The sequence below is a fragment of the Megalobrama amblycephala genome, linkage group LG7 (genome assembly GCF_018812025.1).
Source record: "Megalobrama amblycephala isolate DHTTF-2021 linkage group LG7, ASM1881202v1, whole genome shotgun sequence".
Classification (NCBI taxonomy): Eukaryota; Metazoa; Chordata; class Actinopteri; order Cypriniformes; family Xenocyprididae; genus Megalobrama; species Megalobrama amblycephala.
The window spans coordinates 54,362,776-54,386,237 of NC_063050.1; the positions used below are offsets into that span (position 1 = coordinate 54,362,776).

At 36.5% G+C, this 23,462-nt stretch overlaps 2 protein-coding genes and 1 long non-coding RNA gene across 4 annotated transcripts in view; all 3 read left to right on the forward strand.

Moving 5' to 3' along the window:
- The first annotated feature begins 138 nt into the window (after positions 1-138).
- On the forward strand, positions 139-4,160 carry LOC125272912. Its single transcript, XR_007185963.1, has 6 exons — positions 139-548; positions 738-1,034; positions 1,469-1,731; positions 2,319-2,408; positions 2,783-2,826; positions 2,951-4,160. It is a non-coding gene; the product is annotated as an uncharacterized LOC125272912 (long non-coding RNA).
- Positions 4,161-5,834: 1,674 nt separating this feature from the next.
- LOC125272906 (SLAM family member 9-like) overlaps positions 5,835-23,462 on the forward strand; it is a 55,254-nt gene continuing 37,626 nt past the window's right edge. The window contains exons 1-3 of the mRNA XM_048198084.1: positions 5,835-6,186; positions 10,945-11,241; positions 11,376-11,630. Of these exons, the coding sequence (XP_048054041.1) occupies positions 6,123-6,186; positions 10,945-11,241; positions 11,376-11,630 (616 nt within the window). The 5' untranslated portion in view covers positions 5,835-6,122. The remainder of the gene's footprint in view (positions 6,187-10,944; positions 11,242-11,375; positions 11,631-23,462) is intronic.
- Positions 16,035-22,893, forward strand: LOC125272908 (SLAM family member 9-like). 2 transcript variants are annotated; one of them, XM_048198087.1, is made up of 8 exons: positions 16,035-16,459; positions 17,100-17,408; positions 17,643-17,903; positions 18,747-18,854; positions 19,202-19,234; positions 19,547-19,579; positions 21,106-21,145; positions 21,377-22,893. In XM_048198087.1, exons 1-7 carry the CDS (start codon positions 16,396-16,398, stop codon positions 21,141-21,143), a joined length of 846 nt encoding a protein of 281 aa, XP_048054044.1. In that variant the 5' UTR covers positions 16,035-16,395; the 3' UTR covers positions 21,144-21,145; positions 21,377-22,893. The 2 variants fall into 2 exon arrangements, with proteins under 2 accessions (XP_048054044.1, XP_048054045.1); XM_048198088.1 differs by having other exon boundaries at positions 21,109-21,145.

Below are 23,462 nucleotides of genomic sequence, written 5' to 3' on the forward strand. Positions count from 1 at the left end.
AATAGGATTAAATAAAATATATTATATAAAATTAAATTATATGAGTGGTCTATATAAAATTACAAAATAATCATTCATCAATAAGTATTTTTAAGTATAAATACTTAAAAATACGTATAAGTATTTTTTTTACTTAAGTACATTAAAAATTAAGTACTTTTGTATTTTCACTCAAGTAAAATTGAAGAGGAGCACTAAATTCTTTCACTTGAGTAATATTTTATTATATGTATCTGTACTTTTACTCAAGTTCTTGAATTGTGTACTTCGTCCACCACTGCTTTAAGGGAGTATGAACATCAGAACTGTGTCCTACATTACAGATCAGAGTGAAAGAGCAACTCAATGCTGCGTTTGCAGTTTCTGTTTTCACACTTCCTCTATATTCTCCATTTTTACACCTCGTCTTGTTCGTGTAAAGACATTCTGAGCAAAATAAAGAAGAAAAGTGCATCAACGTGTACTTTATATAACAAAAAATGTCACTTGGAAGCTTGTTGTTGGTCTCTAGCCTATGGTTGTGTTCATCAGCACAGAAGCTGTTTCAGGTAGATCTACATGATTATTACATTTTATTGAAGTTGGTGCAGCATCTGTTTTTGTCGACCCTAAAGCAGTTTAGTTTTTAATGATATAGTGTATTGTAACCTAATTTACAAATATTACATGACTGTGAATAACAGAGACTTGCTTGTTTGAATGTTGACTAACATACTCTCTCATATTTTATTCATCAGGTGAAGGTGTGATGAAAGCAGTGGATGATCAAGTTTCTTTTCGTCCAGACAAATTCATTCCTTCTGTCACCAGCATCATCTGGAAACACATAAACACTGACGGAACTGTTGTCAAGGCGATTGAATGGGATGAAGGAGATACTATAACCCCGAATCAGAGATTCAAAGACATCACAACTGTTAATGAGAAGACTGGACAAATCACTATAGCTAATTTAAAAGTTGAACATAGTGGAGTTTATACCATTGACATCAACAGTAAAGAGCAGCGACAGAGATTCACATTGACTGTTATGGGTGAGTGAATATTGATTAATATTTATTCATATTAATACTGTTAAAGCATCTTATTGTTATGTTTTTTACTTAACATAAAATAGCTAGTATAACTGTCAACTTGTTTTTATATTTTTTGTGTGTGAAATTATAATCATTTTTATATATATGTTCATTGTAATTTAACCATTATTATAACAGAAGTTACCACAGTTTTATTGTGTTTTGAACATACAGTAGTAACGCAGTGTTGGAGTATGTAATTACCATATATGGTAATCATTCAGTACTGAACAATTACCATCACTGTATTGTGGCAGTACTATAGTACAGTGATATCAGAATATGAAACCATATACCATGGTGATACCAAGTAGTAAGTTATCATTTGTATTAAAACTGTATTAAAATACCATAGTTTAACATCTGATTTTGTTTCATTGTTTCCTTAACAGAGGGGGTCCCCAAACCTGTAATAAAAATAGAGAAGAGTAAAGATAACCCTGATGCTGTGAATTTAATATGTGAGTACAGTGAAACGATCATCTGGAGGAATTCTGCTGGAGAAACACTGAAGGGTTCAAAACACCATCCGAAAGGAGAGATTTTAGTGGTCAAGGAAATGAAGGAAATCGTGAAAACTTCTACACCTGTACACTGAAGAACGCAGTGAGTGAGGAGACCAGTGATCCGCTCTATGAGAGAGATCTGTTTAAAGGTGAGACTGCGATTCATTTGGACACCAAAATCTGAATGGGATTGCAATTGGACTAGAATTGGATAATAAAATATCAAAACAAGATATTAGAAGAGAGAACAACAGCACAAGCACACTTTACCAGCCAAACATTTCACAGAAAAAACGTTGTTAGGTGTTCTTGCAATTCATCTTGATTTTTAAAACCCTCAGTCGCTCTCCTCTATAAGGACTTATTTTCATGTTTTATTTTGAGAGCAATTTTAACTTTAAAGAAGAGATGGAGCACAATCTCTGGCCTCCATCATCTGGTGTGGTCATTTTTCATGCATTATAGTGGTCATGGTTGACAGTCTTGCTGGACACACACTTGTGACAGACATTGATATCAGACGTTTGTCATGAACATACACAAGATGGCAGCAGTAACTGCTGAACCCTGAGAGAAAGAACAACACATTAATGTTTGTGGTTTCTGTTTTCAAACTTCCTCTATATTCTCTGTTCTTACACTGCATTTCACTGTTTTTAATAATCTACTTCTGATCTTTAACTGTTTCCCAGCGTTGATTTTTTTTTATAAGCTTAATATATATGTTTTTAATTAGGTTTAAACAGGGGATTTGTCATTTGGATTGTCATCGTTTTGATCTGCATGGCTTTTATCCTCCTTTTCCTGTTTATACCATCTTTATACGGTAAGATATTGTGTTTAATCTTTTAAAACATTTGAAACGTATTTCATCTGAGCTTAACATTTTCATTTCTGCCACTGTCTCAAACTTAAGAAAAACTGCCATTTGCAACCCATTTTATTTTATATTGTGACATCTGTGTGAAACCAGAATGAAGCCAATTTTACTAAAACAATGTATATAAATGCTTAAATTAGGATACTGGTGAACATTGAAGAAAAGGAAAGATCATTTTGATGAAAGATTGTGAAGATAGACATTTTTAGTAAAGCGTGCACTCATTAATTGTTCAGTAGGAATGTGTATTAATAAAGTAAAGGCTTGATTATGATTTCATATTGACTGTAAATGATTGAGTCTCACTGTTGTTGTTTAAGGTTATTGTGCTGATGGTGAAAGTGGGAGAAGCAAGACGTCCAGAGTAAGTTTGCATCTTAATTCCGTGTGGAAAATCATTAATATGTGCAAAATCACAAATCAAATCTTATTCTGATCAACCTGAACAGTTTAAAATATACATTAAAAATGAGCATTTTTCCCCTCAGAAATGACAGTGATTGACTGATGCTCATCATGAACCTTGTGACTCTTCAAATGTAAAGATCTTCTCGACACATTTCTCTGATCATCGGCTCTAAATCTCAGCTTTACTGAATCATCTGGAGCTCTGAACCGTCTTTTCCTTCATAACTTTGAACATTTGCTTTTTAACCTTTCTGGACAAGATAAAAATTTCTTTTTGCAGGCATGTTGAGTGATTGTGTAGAAATAAATAGCTACTAAAAATGTGTATTATGTTAAAAAAAAATAATAATTTAGATGTCAATACATTTTGCACAAAATGTTCTGCTTCATTTTTCTTTTCTTTTTTTTTGTGGAGAGCAGAGAATGTGTTTTTTTCTGTTTGTTGGACATGAACCAATAAAGTAATAAACACTGAATGCAGTGTAAATCACTTTGAATAAAATGTGAATTCATCTTGTTAAGACAAAATTCTAATTCAGAAGGAGATTTGTGTCATTAAAGAATGAACATGAATATGAAATTATATATGGTTTAATCAGTTTTAAATCATGTCCTTCATCTCAGTTTAGTTTGTATTATGTAAATTACATATTTACAATTTAAATTAATATAAATACTGGTGTGGTGTGAGAAAAGATATGAGCTACAAACTACTGTAAATCAGTTATTATAAAACAGCACACCCCAAATATTCACTCCAAAATTAAAAAATTAAAGCAGTTTATGCAGTTCACTTTTGTTATGCAGTGGATATTTTTCATGCACTATGTAGTGGTCGTGGTTGGTAGTCTTGCTGGACACAGACACACATTTGAGCCAGACATTATCAAACATTTGCAATGAACGTACACAAGATGGCAGCAGTTCTGTAAATGCTGAACCCAAAAAACACCAAACTGATGCCACTGCAAGATAGGTTAATGTTTATGGAAAGCCGTTTTGACTTTTATTCATTCTCAGGATATGAATTCTTGATATCCACAGTTCAATTCTTGATATGTGTAATTACATTTCCACTAGTAAAAACTATAATTCTTGATGTCTGTAATTGTATTTTCACTAATGAAATATCACCATAGACTGCCATTCAAATTCAATTGTTGATATCAAGAATTGATTTCTTATAGTTGAAATTCCAATTTCACATATCAGAAATACAATTATTACTAGTAAATATAATATTTTTTGATAATTTTTGAAAGATTCGAACCACTTCCTGGACCAGTCAGGCGGAAACAAGGCTTCGGATGTCATCAATAAAGTCATTGGTCCAAAGAGATACAAGCCTCGATACGCGCTTCACTGAAAGCTTCCAGGATTTCTCGACACGCTTCGAAGCCTCGGCACAGAACGTAACATCACTACTTGCTGGCACCAAACAGAGAGTTTTTCTGGTCTGTAGAGTGATAAATGCATGGTGTAATAAAATTTTAATGCATTGAATGCAATGTAAAGAACTTCCCTTGAAATCATCTGTCAAGTGTAAAACGTGTTCAGACTTGAACAAAAATGTAAATTCAGATGGATATTTATGTCTTTAGGGAAGTATGATCATTGCAAGGCATGGATTTTAATACAATTTTAAACATGAGTAGAATTAAATTGAATTAAACTGCTTAAATACACAGGAGAAAACAAACCAAACAAGAAACAGGTACACAAAGTAATCTGTAACCATGGCAACAAACAAGGGCATAATCAGTAACCTAGGAAATGGAAAAGGGAAACAGGAACAGAACAGAGAGAAACAATGAAATACAAAAAATTCCATAAAGCAACATAAACCTGACCATAAATTTTACACTGAATATTTTAATTCATTTTTTTCATTGTGGAGAGTAGAGAAGGCTTTTTTTTCCCGGTTAAATTTAGCAGCCAAGGCAAAGGGATTGTTTTATGCTAACAGTGCTAATGTGATGATGTTGGACATGAACCAATAAAGTACTAAACACTGAATGCAATGTAAATCACTTTGAATAAAATTCTGTCAAATGTAAAATATGTTAAGACTATTTAGAGGTGCCCTAGAACTTCTTTTTAAAAGATGTAATGTAAGTCTAAGGTGTCCCCTGAATGTGTCTGTGAAGTTTCAGCTCAAAATACCCCATAGATTTTTTTTAATTCATTTTTTTAACTGCCTATTTTGGGGCATCATTAAATATAGGTTGCGGCCCCTTTAATTCTCGTGCTCCCCCGCCCCCGGAGCTCGCGCTTGCCTTGAACAGCATAAACAAAGTTTAAACACAGCTAATATAACCCTCAAAATGGATCTTTATAAGATGTTCGCCATGCATGCTGCATGCATACATCGGATCATGTGAGTATTGTATTTATTTGGATGTTTACATTTGGTTCTGAATGAGTTTGATAGTGCTCCGTGGCTAAAGCTAACATTACACACTGTTGGAGAGATTTATAAAGTTGTGTTTATGCATTATACAGACTGCAAGTGTTTAAAAATGAAAATAATGACGGCTCTTGTCTCCGTGAATACAGTAAGAAACGATGGTAACTTTAACCACATTTAACAGTACATTAGCAACATGCTAACGAAACATTTAGAAAGACAATTCACAAATATCACTAAAAATATCATGATATCATGAATCATGTCAGTTATTATTGCTCCATCTGCCATTTTTCGCTATTATCCTTGCTTGCTTACCTAGTCTGATGATTCAGCTGTGCACATCCAGACATTCTGCCCTTGTCTAATGGTTTGAACATGAGCTGGCATATGCAAATATTGGGGGCATACACCCCAACTGTTACGTAACAGTTGGTGTTATGTTGAGATTCGCCTGTTCTTCGGAGGTCTTTTAAACAAATGAGATTTATATAAGAAGGAGGAAACAATGGTGTTTGAGACTCACTGTATGTCTTTTCCATGTACTGAACTCTTGTTATTCAACCATGCCAAGGTAAATTCAATATTTAATTCTAGGGCACCTTTAAAACAAAAATATATATAATTCAGATGGAGATTTATGTGTCTTTATGGGAGTATGAACATCAAAACATGCCATTTACAATTGTGTCCTACAGCTCAAGACCAACTCAGTGGCACATGTTTGCAGTTTCTATTTTCACACTTCCTCTGTATTGTCTATTCTTACACCTCGTCTCGTGCGTGTAAAGACATTCTGATCAAAATATACTGACGAAGTGCATTGTGTACTTAATGTAACAAAAATGTCTCTTCGAAGCTTGTTGTTGGTCGCCATCGTTGTGTTCATCACCACAGAAGCTGTTTCAGGTATTACTATTTTTACTACTATTACTAATTTAATTTCGACCATAGTGGAGTTTATACCATCAATAGAAACGAGCAGGAACAGAGATTCACATTGACTGTTATCGGTGAGTGGATATAGGTAATATCTGTCAATTTTCAAAGTTATATTAATTTTTACATTGTTAATATATATTCATTGTAATTTAACAATAACTATTATTACACTAACAGAAGTTGCCATAGTTAGTGTTTTGAACAAACAGTAGTATCGCAGTGTTTATGTTAATACCATATAGTAATCATTCAGTACCAGGATATATGTTATACTGAATGATTACCGTCACTGTATTGTGGCAGTACTATAGTACAGCGATGGTATCAGATTATGAAACAATGGTACTTTAATATACAGTATGCCATGGTGTTGAAGTAAGTTATTCCGAGAATACCATGCAAAAACATGGCAGTACAATTATGCTTTACTTGTTACAAGTTCAGTTGTATTAAAACTGTATTAAAATACCATAGAATTACCATATGATTTTGTTCACTGTTTCTTTCACAATGCGGGTCCCCAAACCTGTGATAATCACAAGCACACTTTACCAGACAAACATTTCACAGAAAGAAGTTTGTTAGGTGTTCTCGCAATTCATTTTTAAATATGAAATCTTGATTTTTTTATGCTCTCAGTTGCTCCTCTCCACCCAAAGACTTATTTTGATGATTGTTTGTTTTAGAGAGACACTAAGCATGTTTAAATTTGGAGAAGAAATAAAGCAAGAGCTGAGAACTGCATCATCTGCTGTGGTCATTTTTCATGCATTACGTAGTGGTTGTGGTTGATTGTCTTGTTTGCTGAACCCTTAAAAACCATGTTTGCTGTTTCTTCCTCTTTCTCTGTATTCTGCTTTCTCTGCATATTGCAGTGTATTTTTAAAGATCTAATTCTGATCATTTAAATGTGCTGAATTTGTTTCATAAACAGTATCTCACAGAATTGAGTACACCCCTCACATTTTTGTAAATATTTTATTATATCTTTTCTTGTGACAACACTGAAGAAATGACACTTTGCTACAATGTAAATTAGTGAGTGTACAGCTTGTATAACAGTGTAAATTTGCTGTCCCCTCAAAATAACTCAACACACAGCCATTAATGTCTAAAGCGCTGGCCACAAAAGTGAGCACACCCCTAAGTGAAAATGTCCAAATTGGGCCCAAAGTGTCAATATTTTGTGTGGCCACCATTATTTTCCAGCACTTCCTTAACCCTCTTGAGTATGGAGTCCTCTTCCACTCCTGCATGACGACATCATGGAGCGGGTGGATGTTAGAGACCTTGCGCTCCTCCACCTTCTGTTTGAGGATGCCCCACAGATGCTCAAGAGGGTTTAGGTCTGGAGAGATTCTGTAGCAAGGCAGTGGTCGTCTTGGAGGTGTGTTTGGGTTGTTATCATGTTGGAATACTGCCCTGCGGCCCAGTCTCCGAAGGGAGGGGATCATGCTCTGCTCATTCATGGTTCCCTCAATGAACTGTAGCTCCCCAGTGCCGGCAGCACTCATGCAGACCCAGACCATGACACTCCCACCACCATGCTTGACTGTAGGCAAGACACACTTGTCTTTGTTCTCCTCACCTGGTTGCCGCCACACACGCTTGACACCATCTGAACCAAAAAAGTTTATCTTGGTCTCATCAGACCACAGGACTTGGTTCCAGTAATCCATGTCCTTGGTCTGCTTGTCTTCAGCAAACTGTTTGCTTTCTTGTGCATCATCTTTAGAAGAGGCTTCCTTCTGGGACGACAGCCATGCAGACCAATTTGATGCAGTGTGTGGCGTATGGTCTGAGCACTGACAACCTCTTCAGCAATGCTGGCAGCACTCATATGTCTATTTCCCAAACACAACCTCTGGATATGACGCTGAGCACGTATACTCAGCTTCTTTCGTCGAAGTTGTTCTGAGTGGAACCTGTCCTGTTAAACCGCTGTATGTTCTTGGACACTGTGCTGCAGCTTCAGGGTCTTGGCAATCTTCTTATACCCTACGCCATCTTTATGTAGAGCAACAATTCTTTTTTTCAGATCCTTAGAGAGTTCTTTGCCATGAGGTGCCATGTTGAACTTCCAGTGACCAGTATGAAAGAGTGAGAGCGATAACACCAAATTTAACACACCTGCTCCTCATTCACACCTAAGACCTTGTAACATTAACGCTCCAGCAATTATCACAACATGAAAATTTGATACCGTCACATACTTAGGTAAATATGTTCTGCTTTTTTTTCATTTTTTTTTTAAATGCCGGGTGCCAGTGTTTAAAATGCATTTGACTAATCAACATACACTCACATCACTGATAGTTCCTATAGTGCTGGTTTAGACCCGACTCTGAAGTCGGAGCTAATTTAGTTCCCCCAAAAGGAGTTCCTAGAACTAAATTCACTCCTAGTTCCTGTGGTGTGAACCTAGTTCCTCCGCCAATAGTTCTAGGAACTATGAAAATGTTCCTCCTGTGCAAAAGCCCTTAATGTATCCTGCCTCAGATCCAGCTGTTTGTGGATTGAGTTGTGATGTGACTGTGGTTGGTTTGCTGTGAGACACTTTCTTTAGATAAGGGTTAATGACATTTTTCTCCTGGTTTTTTGACTTGTAAAGGAAATAGGGATTTGTGTTGTTGTTGTGTAGCCTACTATATATAAGAACTAAATAAAAGATAAACTTTTCTTCCCATTACTGAAGTGTTGTCATTGTAATGCTGGAGCTGGAGTGTCATGAGCACCAGTTGGAGTGCCCTAGTTAGCCACTAGAGGGCAATCCAACCCGGACTGTTCCTCACCACACCCTTGGACTTCATTTCCCATAACACACTTCCCGGACTCATTATCCTGTCATTGCACCCAGCTGTTTTGTGTTTGATCATTAGTTCTGTCTATTTATACCTGGTTTGTTTCTGCTTTTGTTATTGAGGTTTCGTTTATGTCACTGGCTTTTGTTTCTGTTTTCTTTGTTTTGTATGGACTGTTATCTGGATTTTGACCCTTGCCTGTTTTGGATTACGTTTCTGGATTACCCCATTAAAGCTGCGTTTGGATCTTACCTTCTTGTCTCTGTGCAAACGTGACAGAAACCTCAATCATGCAAAGGTCCAGCAGTGTGGGTTTCCGGATCTGTCCTCCAGCTACCATGAGGGAGCGAATGGCTCAACTTCAGGCGTTGATGGCTCTACGCCAGGAGGGATGGGAGGTAGGGTGCTTTGCCCCGACATTTTGGACCATGGCGGTGGGGCTGGGCTTTTAACAAATGCCTTGATGACCCTTTGCCTCAATGGGAGATGGAGGGGCTTCAGATTCTGGATTTTTGGGGTTTTGTCAACTATCTTCACCATCGGAGTCGATGGGCAACACCGGGTCAACCAGAATCCGCTCCAGCCCGTGAGTCCGCTCCAGAGCCCGCTCCAGCCCGTGAGGAGGTGGGCACTGAGTCACTGCTTCACCCACGTAAAAGGAGGAGGAGGAGGAAGGCTTCCTTCATCCTTCAAGGCCCGGAGGCCTCCCCAGAGCCCGTTGTAGGCCTGGAGACCACCCCAGAGGCCGTTCTTGCGCCGCCCAAGAGCCTTGCCCTGCTGCCACCGCCCAGGCCGTCTGCGCTGCTGAAGCCCACCTGGTCAGTTCCTCCAGCACCGCCCTGGCGTTCAGCCAGGACTCCAGATCTGCTGGAACCCACCTGGGCAGTTCCTCCAGCACCGCCCTGGCATTCAGCCAGGACCCTGACCTTCTTGGAGCCCCCGTGGTCTGTTCCTCCAGCTCCCCCCTGGCCTTCGGTCGGGGACTCTGGACCTGGCCCACCATCCCTTCCCCTGGTCCTCCTCCAGTCCACCTCCCTCCTGAGTTTTTTGTTTTATGTTTTGTCAGATGGAGCGTCTGGTAGCCGCTCCATAGAGAGGGGGTACTGTCATGTGCAAACGTGACATGGAGAAAGCTGTCCTCCTTTCTTCATGGCAACAAACAAGAGGATAATCAGTAACCTAGGAAATGGAAAAGAAGCAGTAAAAGAAGGGAAACAATGAAATACAAAAAACCTCCATGAAACAACACAAACCTGACAATAAATTTTACACAAAACATTCTGCTTCATTTTTTCTTTGGTGAGAGAAGAAAGGCATTTTTTCTGTTTAATTTAGCAACCAATGCAAAGGGATTGTTTTACGCTAACAGTGCTAGTGTGACGAGTTTGATGATGGACATGAACTAAAAATGTTAATGTAAAATGAGTTAATACTTCTATTTAAAACAAAAAGTAATTCAGATGGAGATTGTTGTTTCTTTAGGGGAGTATGAACATCAAAACTGTGTCCTACATTACAGATCAGAGTGAAAGTTCAACTCAATGCCACGTTTAAGGTTTGTTTTTACACTTCCTCTATTTTCTCCATTTTTACACCTCGTCTCGTGCGTGTAAAGACATTCTGAGCAAAATATACCATCGAAGAAAAGTGCATCAACGTGTACTTTGTCTACAAAAATGTCACTTCAAAGCTTGTTGTTGGTCTCCATCATTGTGTTCATCACTACAGAAGCTGTTTCAGGTAGATCTACATGATGTTTATCAAAGATGGCACAGCATCTATTTTTGTCGACCCTAAAGCAGTTTAGTTTTTAATGATATAGTGTATTGTAACCTAATTTACAAATATTAAATGACTGTAGTGAATGACAGAGACTTGCTTGTTGAATGTTGACTAACATACTCTCTTATATTTTATTCATCAGGTGAAGGTGTGATGAAAGCAGTTGATGATCAAATTTATTTTCGTTCAACCAACTTTGTTCCTCCTGTCACCAGCATCATCTGGAAACACATAAACACTTATGGATATGTTGTCAAGGCGATTGAATGGGATGAAGGAGAAATTCTAATCCCGAATCCCAGATTCAGAGGCATTACAACTGTTGAGGAGAAGACTGGACAAATGAATATAACTAATCTAAAAGTTGAACACAGTGGAGTTTATACCATTGACATCAACAGTAAAGAGCAGCAACAGAGATTCACATTAACTGTTATGGGTGAGTGAATATTGATTATATTGATTAATATTAATACTGTTAAAGCTGTTAAAGTAATAATTCTTATTAATACATGTTTAACAGTACTGCAGTGTTATTTGACATACCTTTTTCTTTTTTTTTTTCTTTCACAGAGCGGGTCATCAAACCTGTGATAAAAACAGAGAAGAGTAAAGATAACCCTGATGTTGTGAATTTAATATGTGAGTACAGTGAAACGATCATCTTGAAGAATTCTGCTGGAGAAACACTGACGGGTTCAAAACACCATCCGAAAGGAGAGACTTTAGAAGTCAAAAATGAAGGAAATCGTGGAAACTTCTACACCTGTACACTGAAGAACGCAGTGAGTGAGGAGACCAGTGATCCGCTCTATGAGAGAGATCTGGGTAAGAATGTGATTTACTTTACCTGCATCTGAATGTGACTGCATTAGAATTGAATAATAAAATATGAAGGCAAGATATTATATTAGAAGAGAGAACAACAGCACAAATACACTTTACCAGACAAACATTTCACAAAAAAAAAAAAACGTTGTTAGGTGTTCTTGCAATTCATCTTGATTTTTAAAGCCCTCAGTTGCTCTCCTCCATAAGGACTTATTTCCATGTTTCTTTGTTTTGAGAGACACTAAGCAATTTTAAATAAATTTAAAGAAGAGATGGAGCACAATCTCTGGCCTCCATCATCTGGTGTGGTCATTTTTCATGCATTATAGTGGTCATGGTTGGCAATCTTGCTGGACACACACTTGTGACAGACATTGATATCAGACGTTTGTCATGAACATGAACAAGATGGCAGCAGTAACTGCTGAACCCTTAGAGAAAGAACAACACATTAATGTTTGCGGTTTCTGTTTTCAAACTTCCTCTATATTCTCTGTTCTTACACTAGTCTGGGTAAACCCAGCCTGATCTGCCGGCGATTTGATTTCGCCCGGCAACTCAGTCTGGAAACCCGTACATTCAATTCTGCTGCATCTCTTACATTTTTGCGGGAACCAATCACAGACTGGCTTAGCCACCTTGCTCGCTATTGGCGGGTATAACACGATGACGATAGAGAAGCGACGTCAACCAGTTTTCAAACTCATACGATCTACCCGTCACTCCAATATAACAATGCACAATCACAGTGACGCCGATTGTGTTAAGCATTTACCTTATCTGAGAGAAATGTAACGTTAGCAGAGCGTTGATCCGACTGTCACTTCATAGGAAGATTACAAACAGCGATTGATGACACACGACGATTCTCTGCTGTTATTTTGGTGGTTTGCTTCACGGTGTGAGTACAAAACTCTTTTACTTAAATGCCCCTTGATGGTAGACAATATTTTTATTATTTGCTCTATATGTTTCGTCTCCTGCTTCTTGAATCTCGCGCCGCCTGAGCTGACTGGAATTCTTTTGGTTGTCATGACAGTGACGTAGTTTAGGGCGGCTATATTCCGCGTTCATTTACACCGAACCAGAACAGTATCAGAGTCGCCTTTTAACCTCTCGACGATGCTAAATGACTTATTTAGTTTAGCAAACAAATCGCTCGACTGGGTGTAAATACCGATCACTTTCATGTTTTTGGCACAACCTGCAAAAATCACTCGATGCCATTGCTGCTTCTGCAAACCGCGGATCAATGCTACAAACTAAACCTGCGTCTCAATCAGTTCCCTAGTTCCCTAGGTCGTGAATCAGTATATAATGAAAGTGAATGTGGCTGATTCCCTGATCAGTGCCCTGAACTAGGGAGCTGATTGAGACACACTGGAGTTTTCGCATCGCTCTGCAAAGTACGTCACCCGGATCGTTGATCTGATTGGTTGAAGGACTAATGCTCGTTGATCACGCCTCTTGTGCAGTAGGAAATACATACAGACTAGTGATGGGAAGTTCGGATCATTTTACTGACTCGGAATTTTGAGTCTCGTTCAACAAAATGAACGAATCTTTTTTCGAGTCATTTCGTTCATTTCGTTCATTTTAGCAAAATGTAATTAAAATGTTACGTGTTACTTCCCCAACACATTTACTACTTATGCAAACGTTGATCCCACTACAAACAATACAAAACTACAATGCTATAAGATTCAAAAATGATTCATTCATTACCTGGGTCTTCAGTTTATGACAAGCTGATTAAGCTCACCTCACCTCTTGTCTGACAAGTCTTCGGGTTTAAGTCATTCCTTAATGACGTGACAGGCAGTCCCATGCTAAACCAATGCAGTCCGAGCCGCAAAGAGAATTGATTAGTTCTCTTCATGAGTCTTTCGGGTTTTGAGTCGTTCCTTAATCATGTAACAGACCCATACGCTATTTCTGACATTTCTGTCACTGTTTTTGTTACTGAGGATCTGTGGTGTGTTATTATAAATAAATAAAGCCCTGTTATAAATAAAATATTGATTAATTTATCTTTTTGACTGTCTATCTGTAAATAAACACTAGGCTATATAATAATATAATAATCCAAGCCTACAATACAAAGTATTTATAGCCTAGTTTGTTCATTTTTACTCCAATTTTGAGTTTGCTGTTATAATAATTGTTTTTCCTAGGCAGACTTGACATATTGGTCTAATATAAGAAGATTGCTCAAAAAGGACATAATGACATAAATTAAAAGCAAATAACATTTTGAATTTGAATTATTAATGTTAGTTTAAAACATCAAGGTTATGATAACTTCAGCTTTAACAGTTGTAACACAAACTCAAACAAAACTGGAGAGTTAACGTTATTTACTAATAAATATAATGTGCTTGGGTCACACAGCATAGCGTATGGGTATGTCACGTGATTAAGGAACGACTCAAAAACCCGAAAGACTCATGAAGAGAACTAATCAATTCTCTTTCCGGCTCAGAATGCATTGGTAGCGTATGGGTCTGTCACGTGATTAAGGAACGACTCAAAACCCGAAAGACTCATGAAGAGAACTAATCAATTCTCTTTCCGGCTCAGAATGCATTGGTAGCGTATGGGTCTGTCACGTGATTAAGGAACGACTCAAAACCCGAAAGACTCATGAAATGAACTAATCAATTGAATCATCAGGTGAACTACTTCTAGCAGTACAGAACCTGTAGAATATTGCACATGCGCGACTGAACGAATCACCCCCCGAGACGACTCGTTCTTCCCGAGTCACATAAAAGATTCGTTCAAAATGAACGAATCGTTCAAGAACGACACATCACTAATACAGACTCTCCAGACCAATGTTCAATTTTAAATTGAGCTTGGTCTGGTGATAGCCAGACTATTCTTACACTGCATTTCACTCTTTATTTTTAATAATCTAATTCTGGTCTTTAACTGTTTCCCAGTGTTGATGTTGATTTTTTTTTTTTTTTAATAAGCTTAATATATATGTTTTGTTTTTTTTAATTAGGTTTAAACATGAGTTTTGTCATTTGGATTATCATCGTTTTAATCTGCATTGCTTTTACCATCCTTGTTTATACCATCTTTAAACGGTAAGATTGTTTATTGTTTAATCTTTTAAAACATTTGAAACATATTTCTTTCATCTGTGCTTATCATTTGCTTAAAACTCAAAACATTTGTTCCACTCTCCCAAACTTAAGAAAAACTTCCATTTGCAACTCGTTTTATTTCCATAATGTGACATATCTGTGTGAAACCAGAATGAAACCAATTTTGCTTAATTAATTAACTATATAATGCTTAAACCTTGAAGAAAAGGAAAGATCATTTTGATGAAAGATTGTGAAGATAGACATTTTTAGTAAAGCGTGCACTCATTAATTGTTCAGTAGGAATGTGTATTAATAAAGTAAAGGCTTGATTATGATTTCATGTTGACTGTAAATGATTGAGTCTCACTGTTGTTGTTTAAGGTTATTGTGCTGATTGCTGTGAGAGACACAAGACGTCCAGAGTAAGTTTACTTCTTAATCAACTTCTGATCAACTTAAACTGTTTAAAATATACATTAAAAATGAGCATTTTTCCCCTCAGAAATGACAGTGATTGACTGATGCTCATCATGAACCTTGTGACTCTTCAAATGTAAAGATCTTTTCGACACATTTCTCTGATCATCGGCTCTAAATCTCTTTCTGGAGCTCTGAACCATCTTTGCCTTCATAACTTTGAACATTTGCTTTTTAACCTTTCTGCCTGGACAAGATGATAATGCAGGCGTGTTGAGTGATTGTGTGTAAATAAATAGCTACTAAAAATGTGTATTATGTTAAGAAAAAAAAAAAAAAACATTTACATGTCAATACATTTTGTTTAGTTTGTATTATGTAAATTACATATTTACAATTTAAATGAATATAAATACTGGTGTGGTGTGAGAATGATGTAAGCTACAACCTACTGTAAATCATTTATTATAAAACAGCACACCCCAAATATTCACTCCAAAAAGAAAAAAAAAGGAAAAATTAAAGCAGTTTATGCAGTTTACTTTTGTTATGCAGTGGATATTTTTCATGTACTATGTAGTGGTTGTGATTGGTAGTCCTGCTGGACACAGACACACACTTGTGCCAGACATTATCAAACATTTGCAATGAACGTACACAAGATGGCAGCAGTACTGTAAATGCTGTAAATGAACATTGTTACTAGTAGTAATTCAATTGTTGATATCGAGAATATATATTTGCACTAGTAACAAATTAATGATATCAAAAAATATGATTTTTACAAGTCTTAATTGTATTCCTGATATGTGAAATTGGAATTTCAACGAGTAAGAAATCAATTCTTGATATCAACAGTTGAATTTGAATGGCAGATGGTGACATTTCACTAGTGAAAATACAATTACTGATATCAAGAATTGAATTGTGGAAATCAAGAATTCATATCCTGAGAACGGCTTTCCATAAATGTCTTGTCTGTGCATTATAGTGAAGACAGACAACTCTGGACACATGTCCTATCATGTGTGCCTGTGAAAGACGACTGAGCCAATCAGATTAAGTATGGGGCGGAGCGACGCGTGTAGCCCCGCCCCATTCAGCAGCCAGGTGTATTTGAGGAGATGCTGCATGTGTTCATTTTTTCTGTTTTCTATCTTCCTTAATAACCACTATTCTGTCGCCGTGTTTCCGTCTGAGCAAAATTTAGAGGAAAGTGAATAAAAGTGTACTTTTTTCTTACAAAAATGTCACTTCGAAGTTTGACGTTCGTCTCCATCGTTGTGTTCATCACCACTGAAGCGGTTTCAGGTAAGATTTTAACGGTTAATCAGTAATCACGTGGTGTCCGTTTCTTTTTTGACAGTTATAAATAATTTCATAGTAGTTATAAAAAAACGATGGTTTACTACGAAAATCAAAGTTTCGTTGTCTAATAATGAATATCAAATGATTGCGGTGTATTTTAGGTATAGATTCACAATAGTTTCTGTCGCGACTTTATCTTTTATTTTCGTCAGGACGGTGTAGAAAAGCGTTCGGTCGAAACTCGCGCGGTTCTTGGTTACTTCAAGCCGTTTAGATTTACAATGAAATGACTGAGATGTATTTTAGTTTATTGTACTCACGACAGTGGCTAGTTTTGATTTACGTTGTTATTTTAAGTTATCAGCCACATGTCAAATGTCAACACCTATACTAAAGGAGTGTAGATTGGTCCAGATTTTTTATAACATGATTACTTTGATCACGATAATAATCATATTTATATATTGTGTTTTTACAAGTATTTCATGTGGGCTACATTACATATTTCGATACCATACTATGTCCAAATACAGTAATTTAAAGTTACTTTAGGTAATTTTGTTGACGTGTTCTTGGGAAATTAGCCAACAGAGACTTGTGTGATGAATGATGACTAACATATTTGCTCATACTTATTTTTTAGGTGAAGATGTGTTGAAAGCAGTGGGTGATCAAGTTTCTTTTCGTCCAGACAAATTTGTTCCTCCTGTCACCAGCATCATCTGGAAACACATCACCACTGATGGAATTACTGTTGTCAAGGCGATTGAATGGGAAAAAGGAGAACCAGAAACTCCCGAAATCCCGAATCCCAGATTCAAAGGCATCACAACTGTTGATGAAAAGACTGGAGAAATTAATATAACTAATCTAAAAGTCGAACATAGTGGAGTTTATACCATTGACATCAACATGAAAGAGCAGAAACAAAAATTCACATTGACTGTTATGGGTGAGTGAATATTGATTATATTTGATAAGCCTAATTTTATAATCATAATATTATAATGATAATGATTATAGTAATTTTTATCAGTATTTGTGCCTTTTTTTTATTTGTTTTAAAGCTAAATTGATTTTAAATTTATGATAACATCATAATATTCATCACACTGACAAAAGTTACCCAAGTATTGTCTTGTGTTTTGGACTTGGTAGCATTCATTTTTCACTGTTTCTTTCACAGAGCGAGTCCCCAAACCTGTCATAAAAGTGAATATGACAGAAGATAATCCTGATGATGTGTATTTGAGATGTGAATACAATGAAACGATCATCTGGAAGAATTCTGCTGGAAAAACACTGAAAGGCTCGAAGCTCAATCCAACAAGAGAGTCCATCACAGTCAAAAACAAAGGAAACCTAAAAAACTTCTACACCTGTACACTGAAGAACGCAGTGAGTGAGGAGACCAGTGATCCGGTCTATGAGAGTGATCTGTTTGAAGGTGAGTCAGTGATTTATTTCAGCATTACTTACAATAGAAGAAAGTCACAGAGAGTCAGATTCATTTTGTTTTAGTTGGTGCTGAGATCCTCCTTCCTATTCAGAAGTTGTATTTATGAAATTCATACATTTTTAAGTCTCACTTAAATGTCCAAAAATGTTGCCATTGTACAGACATGGACATGATCACTGATGTCATGTGCTATCTGCAATGAAACATGGCACCAGGTCTGATCACATTGCATTTTGGTAGATTTTTTTTTGTTGCAAATTATGAAGTGGAAAAATACCATTTAATAGATTGATAAGCCTCACAGATTGCTTTAAAGTCAGTGAAAAATGGCATTAATAACCCATTTTTTAAATGTAAGGTGGGACTTGATTGTGAAATGTGGGCAATTTATATGCATTTTAATGCAGTAATGCACCTCAAGTCATTTCCTGCCAGTATTGAGAATCAAACCCACAACCTTCGGGTTACCCATCTGGCTCTCTAACCATTAGGCCACGATGCCCTTAAGTATAGGAGAATGAAGTGAAATATAAGAGAGATTGATGAATGGAAATGAATAAGGAAAGTCGTTCAGAAGTCGAGAACAGTAGTACAGTAAACAGAAAATTACATTACTGTATCACAATCATATAACTGTATTGATATCATACTCTGTCCTATGATCAGAATTAGCACAAAACCTCATATCTTCATCACACACTACATAGACACTCATTATGAGTTTTATGTCAAGTTTAGTTCATGTAAGTGTGTTTTGTAATGTGCAACCTTCATTACAGTACTGTAACATCTTTCATTCAGCAAATGAATCTGATGTTTCTTTTTCTTCAGATGTGTCAAGCAAAGAACTTTTGGGGATACTGATTGCCATCACAATCATCCAAATCATCATCATTAGCTTCCACTTTGTCCAGTATAAAGTCAGCCCTGAATTTATCAGTAGGTTTCCTTTTGTGTTTTATCTTTTATAATGTGTTTTTTGCTTAGAAGCTTGAGTTTTTAGATTCCCTTATTTTTCTCCAACCACTAGACAGAATTGTGTTTCTTTATGATTTATGATTATTTCAAAACATAAAGCTCAAGTGATTATAAGAGATTACATAGTGATATTAATGCAGGAAAAAGAAACATAGAAGAGCTGCAAGTGTTTTCCTTTAATTTGATCCCTGTTTTGCATTCTTATGAATCTCTTTAGTTCTGTGTGTTTGATACTTGTGTGTAATACTGGCAAAACATTAATTGTTTCAAAGTGATCAAAAATTGATCAGTTTGTTTTTTTACACCAGAGTTTGTTGAAGACCACTGTCCATTAATCGAAGGTGAGTTTATGTTTGTTTGATTGATTTTATTCTTATGAAATTATGTCATACCAGCAATTCACTCTTAAAATACTTCATATAGGTAATTTGATGAACATTTAATTTCTTTAAACACTTATTTTTCTTTCTTGAAAAATGTATTTATTAGCTTTTCATTGTTTTTTTTTTTTTAGTTGGCATTTAGGCCATTCTTTTTTATATATATATAATAAATATATATTGTTTATTGTTATTAGTAATCTACTCTTTATCATTGTGCATGAAATGGATAAACTCATGAATCTTCTTTCTTTCTCACAAATGATCCTGAAGGACTATATTCTCCAGTACTGGCAAACATTAATGGTAAGATGTAATAAATCTGTCAGTGTATTCTCAATAAAGCTAATGTGATTACGGTTTGTCCTGAAGCTGCTTTTAATAGTTATTTCATAAATTTAACTAAGCAGTATCTGGTACACCAGTGAATGAATCCAGATGGTTTAAATTAGGGTGTTCTCAAACTAGGCACGAGGGGTGGGAATCTTTAGTCACCTCATGATCCGATTCAATTCCGATTCTGATTCTGGGAGTCACAATCGATGCCAAAGATGAATTTAGTTTGCCGACTTGAAAATCTTAAAATCCTTACATTTACATATCCTTACATAAGTAATTATAAGTACTTTTTAAAAACAATTACAAATTGAAAAAAATAAATTAAAACAATTATATGTTAAGTATTTTAAAATAATATAACTTTAAAACATACTGTATCAGAGGATTATTACGAAGGCAGTTGACGTTAATAGAGGAATTTGCAGCTTTACTTGGAAACTACAATTCCTGTTCATCAATAAGCTGAGAATTAGACCCGTTATAAACCCAATTATACTTAATTACATTAATTGAAAAGTGTTCACAAAAGTAGTACTGTAGCTCTGGCACGGTTAGCGCTCACACTGCATATGTACCACGCTCGAGCCAAACTGAACCACGCTCTGGCTCACCTCTTCTAAGCGGGCCAGGGACGGCTAAAAGAACCATGCCAGGGCAAGGTAAGGAGCAATGACACTAGTTAAACAAACCTGGCTTTGGGGGTCAAAGGCGCTCAGGCACGGTTCATAGTGTCCAGTGTGAATACACCCGTAAGCCGCGGGTATACTTTGTTCGTGCGTAATTTTCGTCATGCAGAGGGCTCGGTTCACGAATTTCAAGACCGCGCGGACGGTGCGCGTGCAACAGCGCATGCGCAAACAGAACAGAAGAGTCCACTAGGTGGCAATACGCACAGTACTGAGCACAATGTGAAGAAGAGTGTGTAAAGAGTGATTCAAAAACAAGGCGAGTAAACTCACAAGCATGCCTTCTCCATCGTTTTTGATTCCTGTTCTCTTGGTGTATCTTCTGAACTATGTTGCAATGGTGGATGCACCATTGCATGCACCACATCCATGGTTTATAGATGCGCGGGCGCAACAACTTCCGGGCTCGGAAAGTGAAGTATACCTGGGGCTTTAGAGTATGATTGTGGTTAGTTGAGCACCAAGGCATCAGTTCACTTCTAACTTTTTATGACTGTCAACATAATATAAAATAAGAGTTGTATTACTCTCCCTCGTGTCGTTCCAAACCCGTAAGACTTTCGTTCCTCTTTAGAAGATCTTTTTGAGATTTCCTTTCATTGACTGCCTTTGCAACTGAAACTTAAAGTTCATAATGAGATCGTAAAGATAATCCATATGAATAGAGCGAGTTAGTCCACATTTTCTGAAGAGACTCGATTCCTTGTTATGATGAAGTGATAATTTAGGCTTTTACTCTCTCGTTATTGCCATTACAAAGCTTGGATGTGTCAGGATATTTATTAATATAACTCTGATTGTGTTCAGCAGAAAGAAGAAAGTCATATTCACCTAGGATGGCTTGAGGGTGAGTAAAGCTTTCATTTGAAAGTGAAATAATGCTTTAACTTAAATTTATAGTTTATAGTTATTAATCTTAGTCAAGTATAATTCTACTGCATGATCTCTCGCAAAGTGAATAATATCATCACATTATGATGATAAAGACACTGGAAAAATTTTGATGCAATAAAGCAATGTTTATAATTCTTTACTCTGCATTCTCTGAATCTGATGTGTTTTTGACACTTATTTTTAGCTGTCCTTGAAGAAGAAGACTTATCATCTTATCAACTTGCAGATTTTCTTTTCTTTGTTACCAAACATTTCATTGTGGGAAACAATTATATGCATTATGTTGTTTTTTTTATCTGTTACGTTTGGCTGTTGCGGGAGAGAAGTATATAAAGGGGTGTCCAAACACTGCCTCAAACAAGTCATGAACCACAATCTGCTGACCTAATCTTTACTTTTAAGAATCCAGAAGTTATTAGTATGGAGGTTTACATTAAGATGTGCTCACCAAAATGGACATCTTGAAAAGGGGGAATAAATTGGTGTATTTTGAGACTGAATTTGATTTTTATGACAACTGCATTCTGGGGTTGGATGTGAAAGTGCCCTTCATCAGATATGATTATCAATGTGAGGAGTGGCAAGCAGTAGCTAGAGTGTTTGTTGAAGGGTAGAAGCAAGCTAGATACTTACCAAACTGGAAAAACCATTCCTGGAAGAAGTACTTAATGGCACTACAACCAGTAATTTAAAGGATTCCCTGTTGCTGTACATGTCTGAACAAGAAAGAGCTGTCAGTATGAGCGCTTTGAAAGACTTTGACTCAGATTAATGGTTTGATGTTCTTGAGTGCAAGGACAACAAGGACAATCTGGTCCCTCTGCTGGCACAAATGGGACACAAAGACATCATACAGGCCCCAATGTATGTGATCGAGTGCTGGCGTCCCATTATGGTGGATGTTGCATGGATAGATGGTTGCACTGTGCAATTCAAACAACTGCAATAACGGTAAAGGAGATGTTCCTCCTCCAGATGACGTGACGGCACCCCAGACAACAGTTGCACGCTGTCTGAAAAAGTACATTCCTGAATTTGATCTGAACACCCTTCAGCTTTTCCTCCGGTTCTGTACTGGTTCAGATTTCACAGAGAAGCCTGTTACAATTTTCTTCGCAGACCACGAACATGTGGATGCATCTTAAAGCTGCCAGTGGGCTATCGCAGTTATCCCAATCTCCGCAGTGAATTCAATAAGATTATCACAAGCTCATGGGTTATGGATATTATTTAAGCCCACGAAGTTGACAAGCACAATTCTGTGACCAAAAATGTGAAGAAATCAAGAAACGTAGTCCCAAGCAGAAATTTGTACACAAAAAAGTAAATTGGTCCATCATTTAGGATAATAGCACTGTTTTCAGGATACAAAATCAGTTCAGTAGTTGGTCATTTTTCAGAGCTGTTTGACATGGCTATTTTCAGGGGAACGTGAAGTAGAACTGAATGTATTGCAGTTTCCTCCAAAACTAAATATGCAGTACAGGGTTGGTTTTGTCCAGTCTTTATCTTAATTATACAGCACATGTTGTTATGTAGGCTATATTATTTGGTTTCTACGTGATTTGGTAAAATTGGTTCATATATGAAATTACACTTATGTGTGCACTTGCTTGTGAACATTATAGCGACTGTGCATTTCTTATTCTGAGTTTTTATATTAATTATATTTTTGGAGTTTTCAAATAAACTGTGAATTTAGTTGATGTGTTCTGACTTCTGATCTATGTTTGTGGATGTTTTAAAATGGTTAGCCAAGAGCTGTGCATGGTCTTTGGACCATAGCATTAAATAAAGACATGTTATCTTGATTTAAAGGGATTAATAAACATAAAGACAAAAACTCTGTGGTCCTTGACATATAATACACCAGATTAAATTAATGGGGAAAAATACATTTTATTACAAATTTCTGTAAGCTAATAAAAGTATTTAACTGGCATTCAACCTCTTGACAGCAATTATAATTTGTGTCTTTACACTGTCCAATAAGACTTTGAAACGTGAATAACAAAATCTAAATACTTGACAAGCGTCCTGATTTTAAATATGACCCTACACACTCATTCTTTGATATGTCACAAATGTAGTTGATCATCAGATAAACAGCAATATACAATTTATAATAGGCAAGTAATATATAAATATGAATTCATAGTAACATGTATTTACAGTGCTGAATTATAGCAGCCTTAAAATTCATGCAATTAAGGCAAAAATGCAGTCAGTGTATGATTGTACCCAGATGAAAGAAGTGCACTTCCATAATG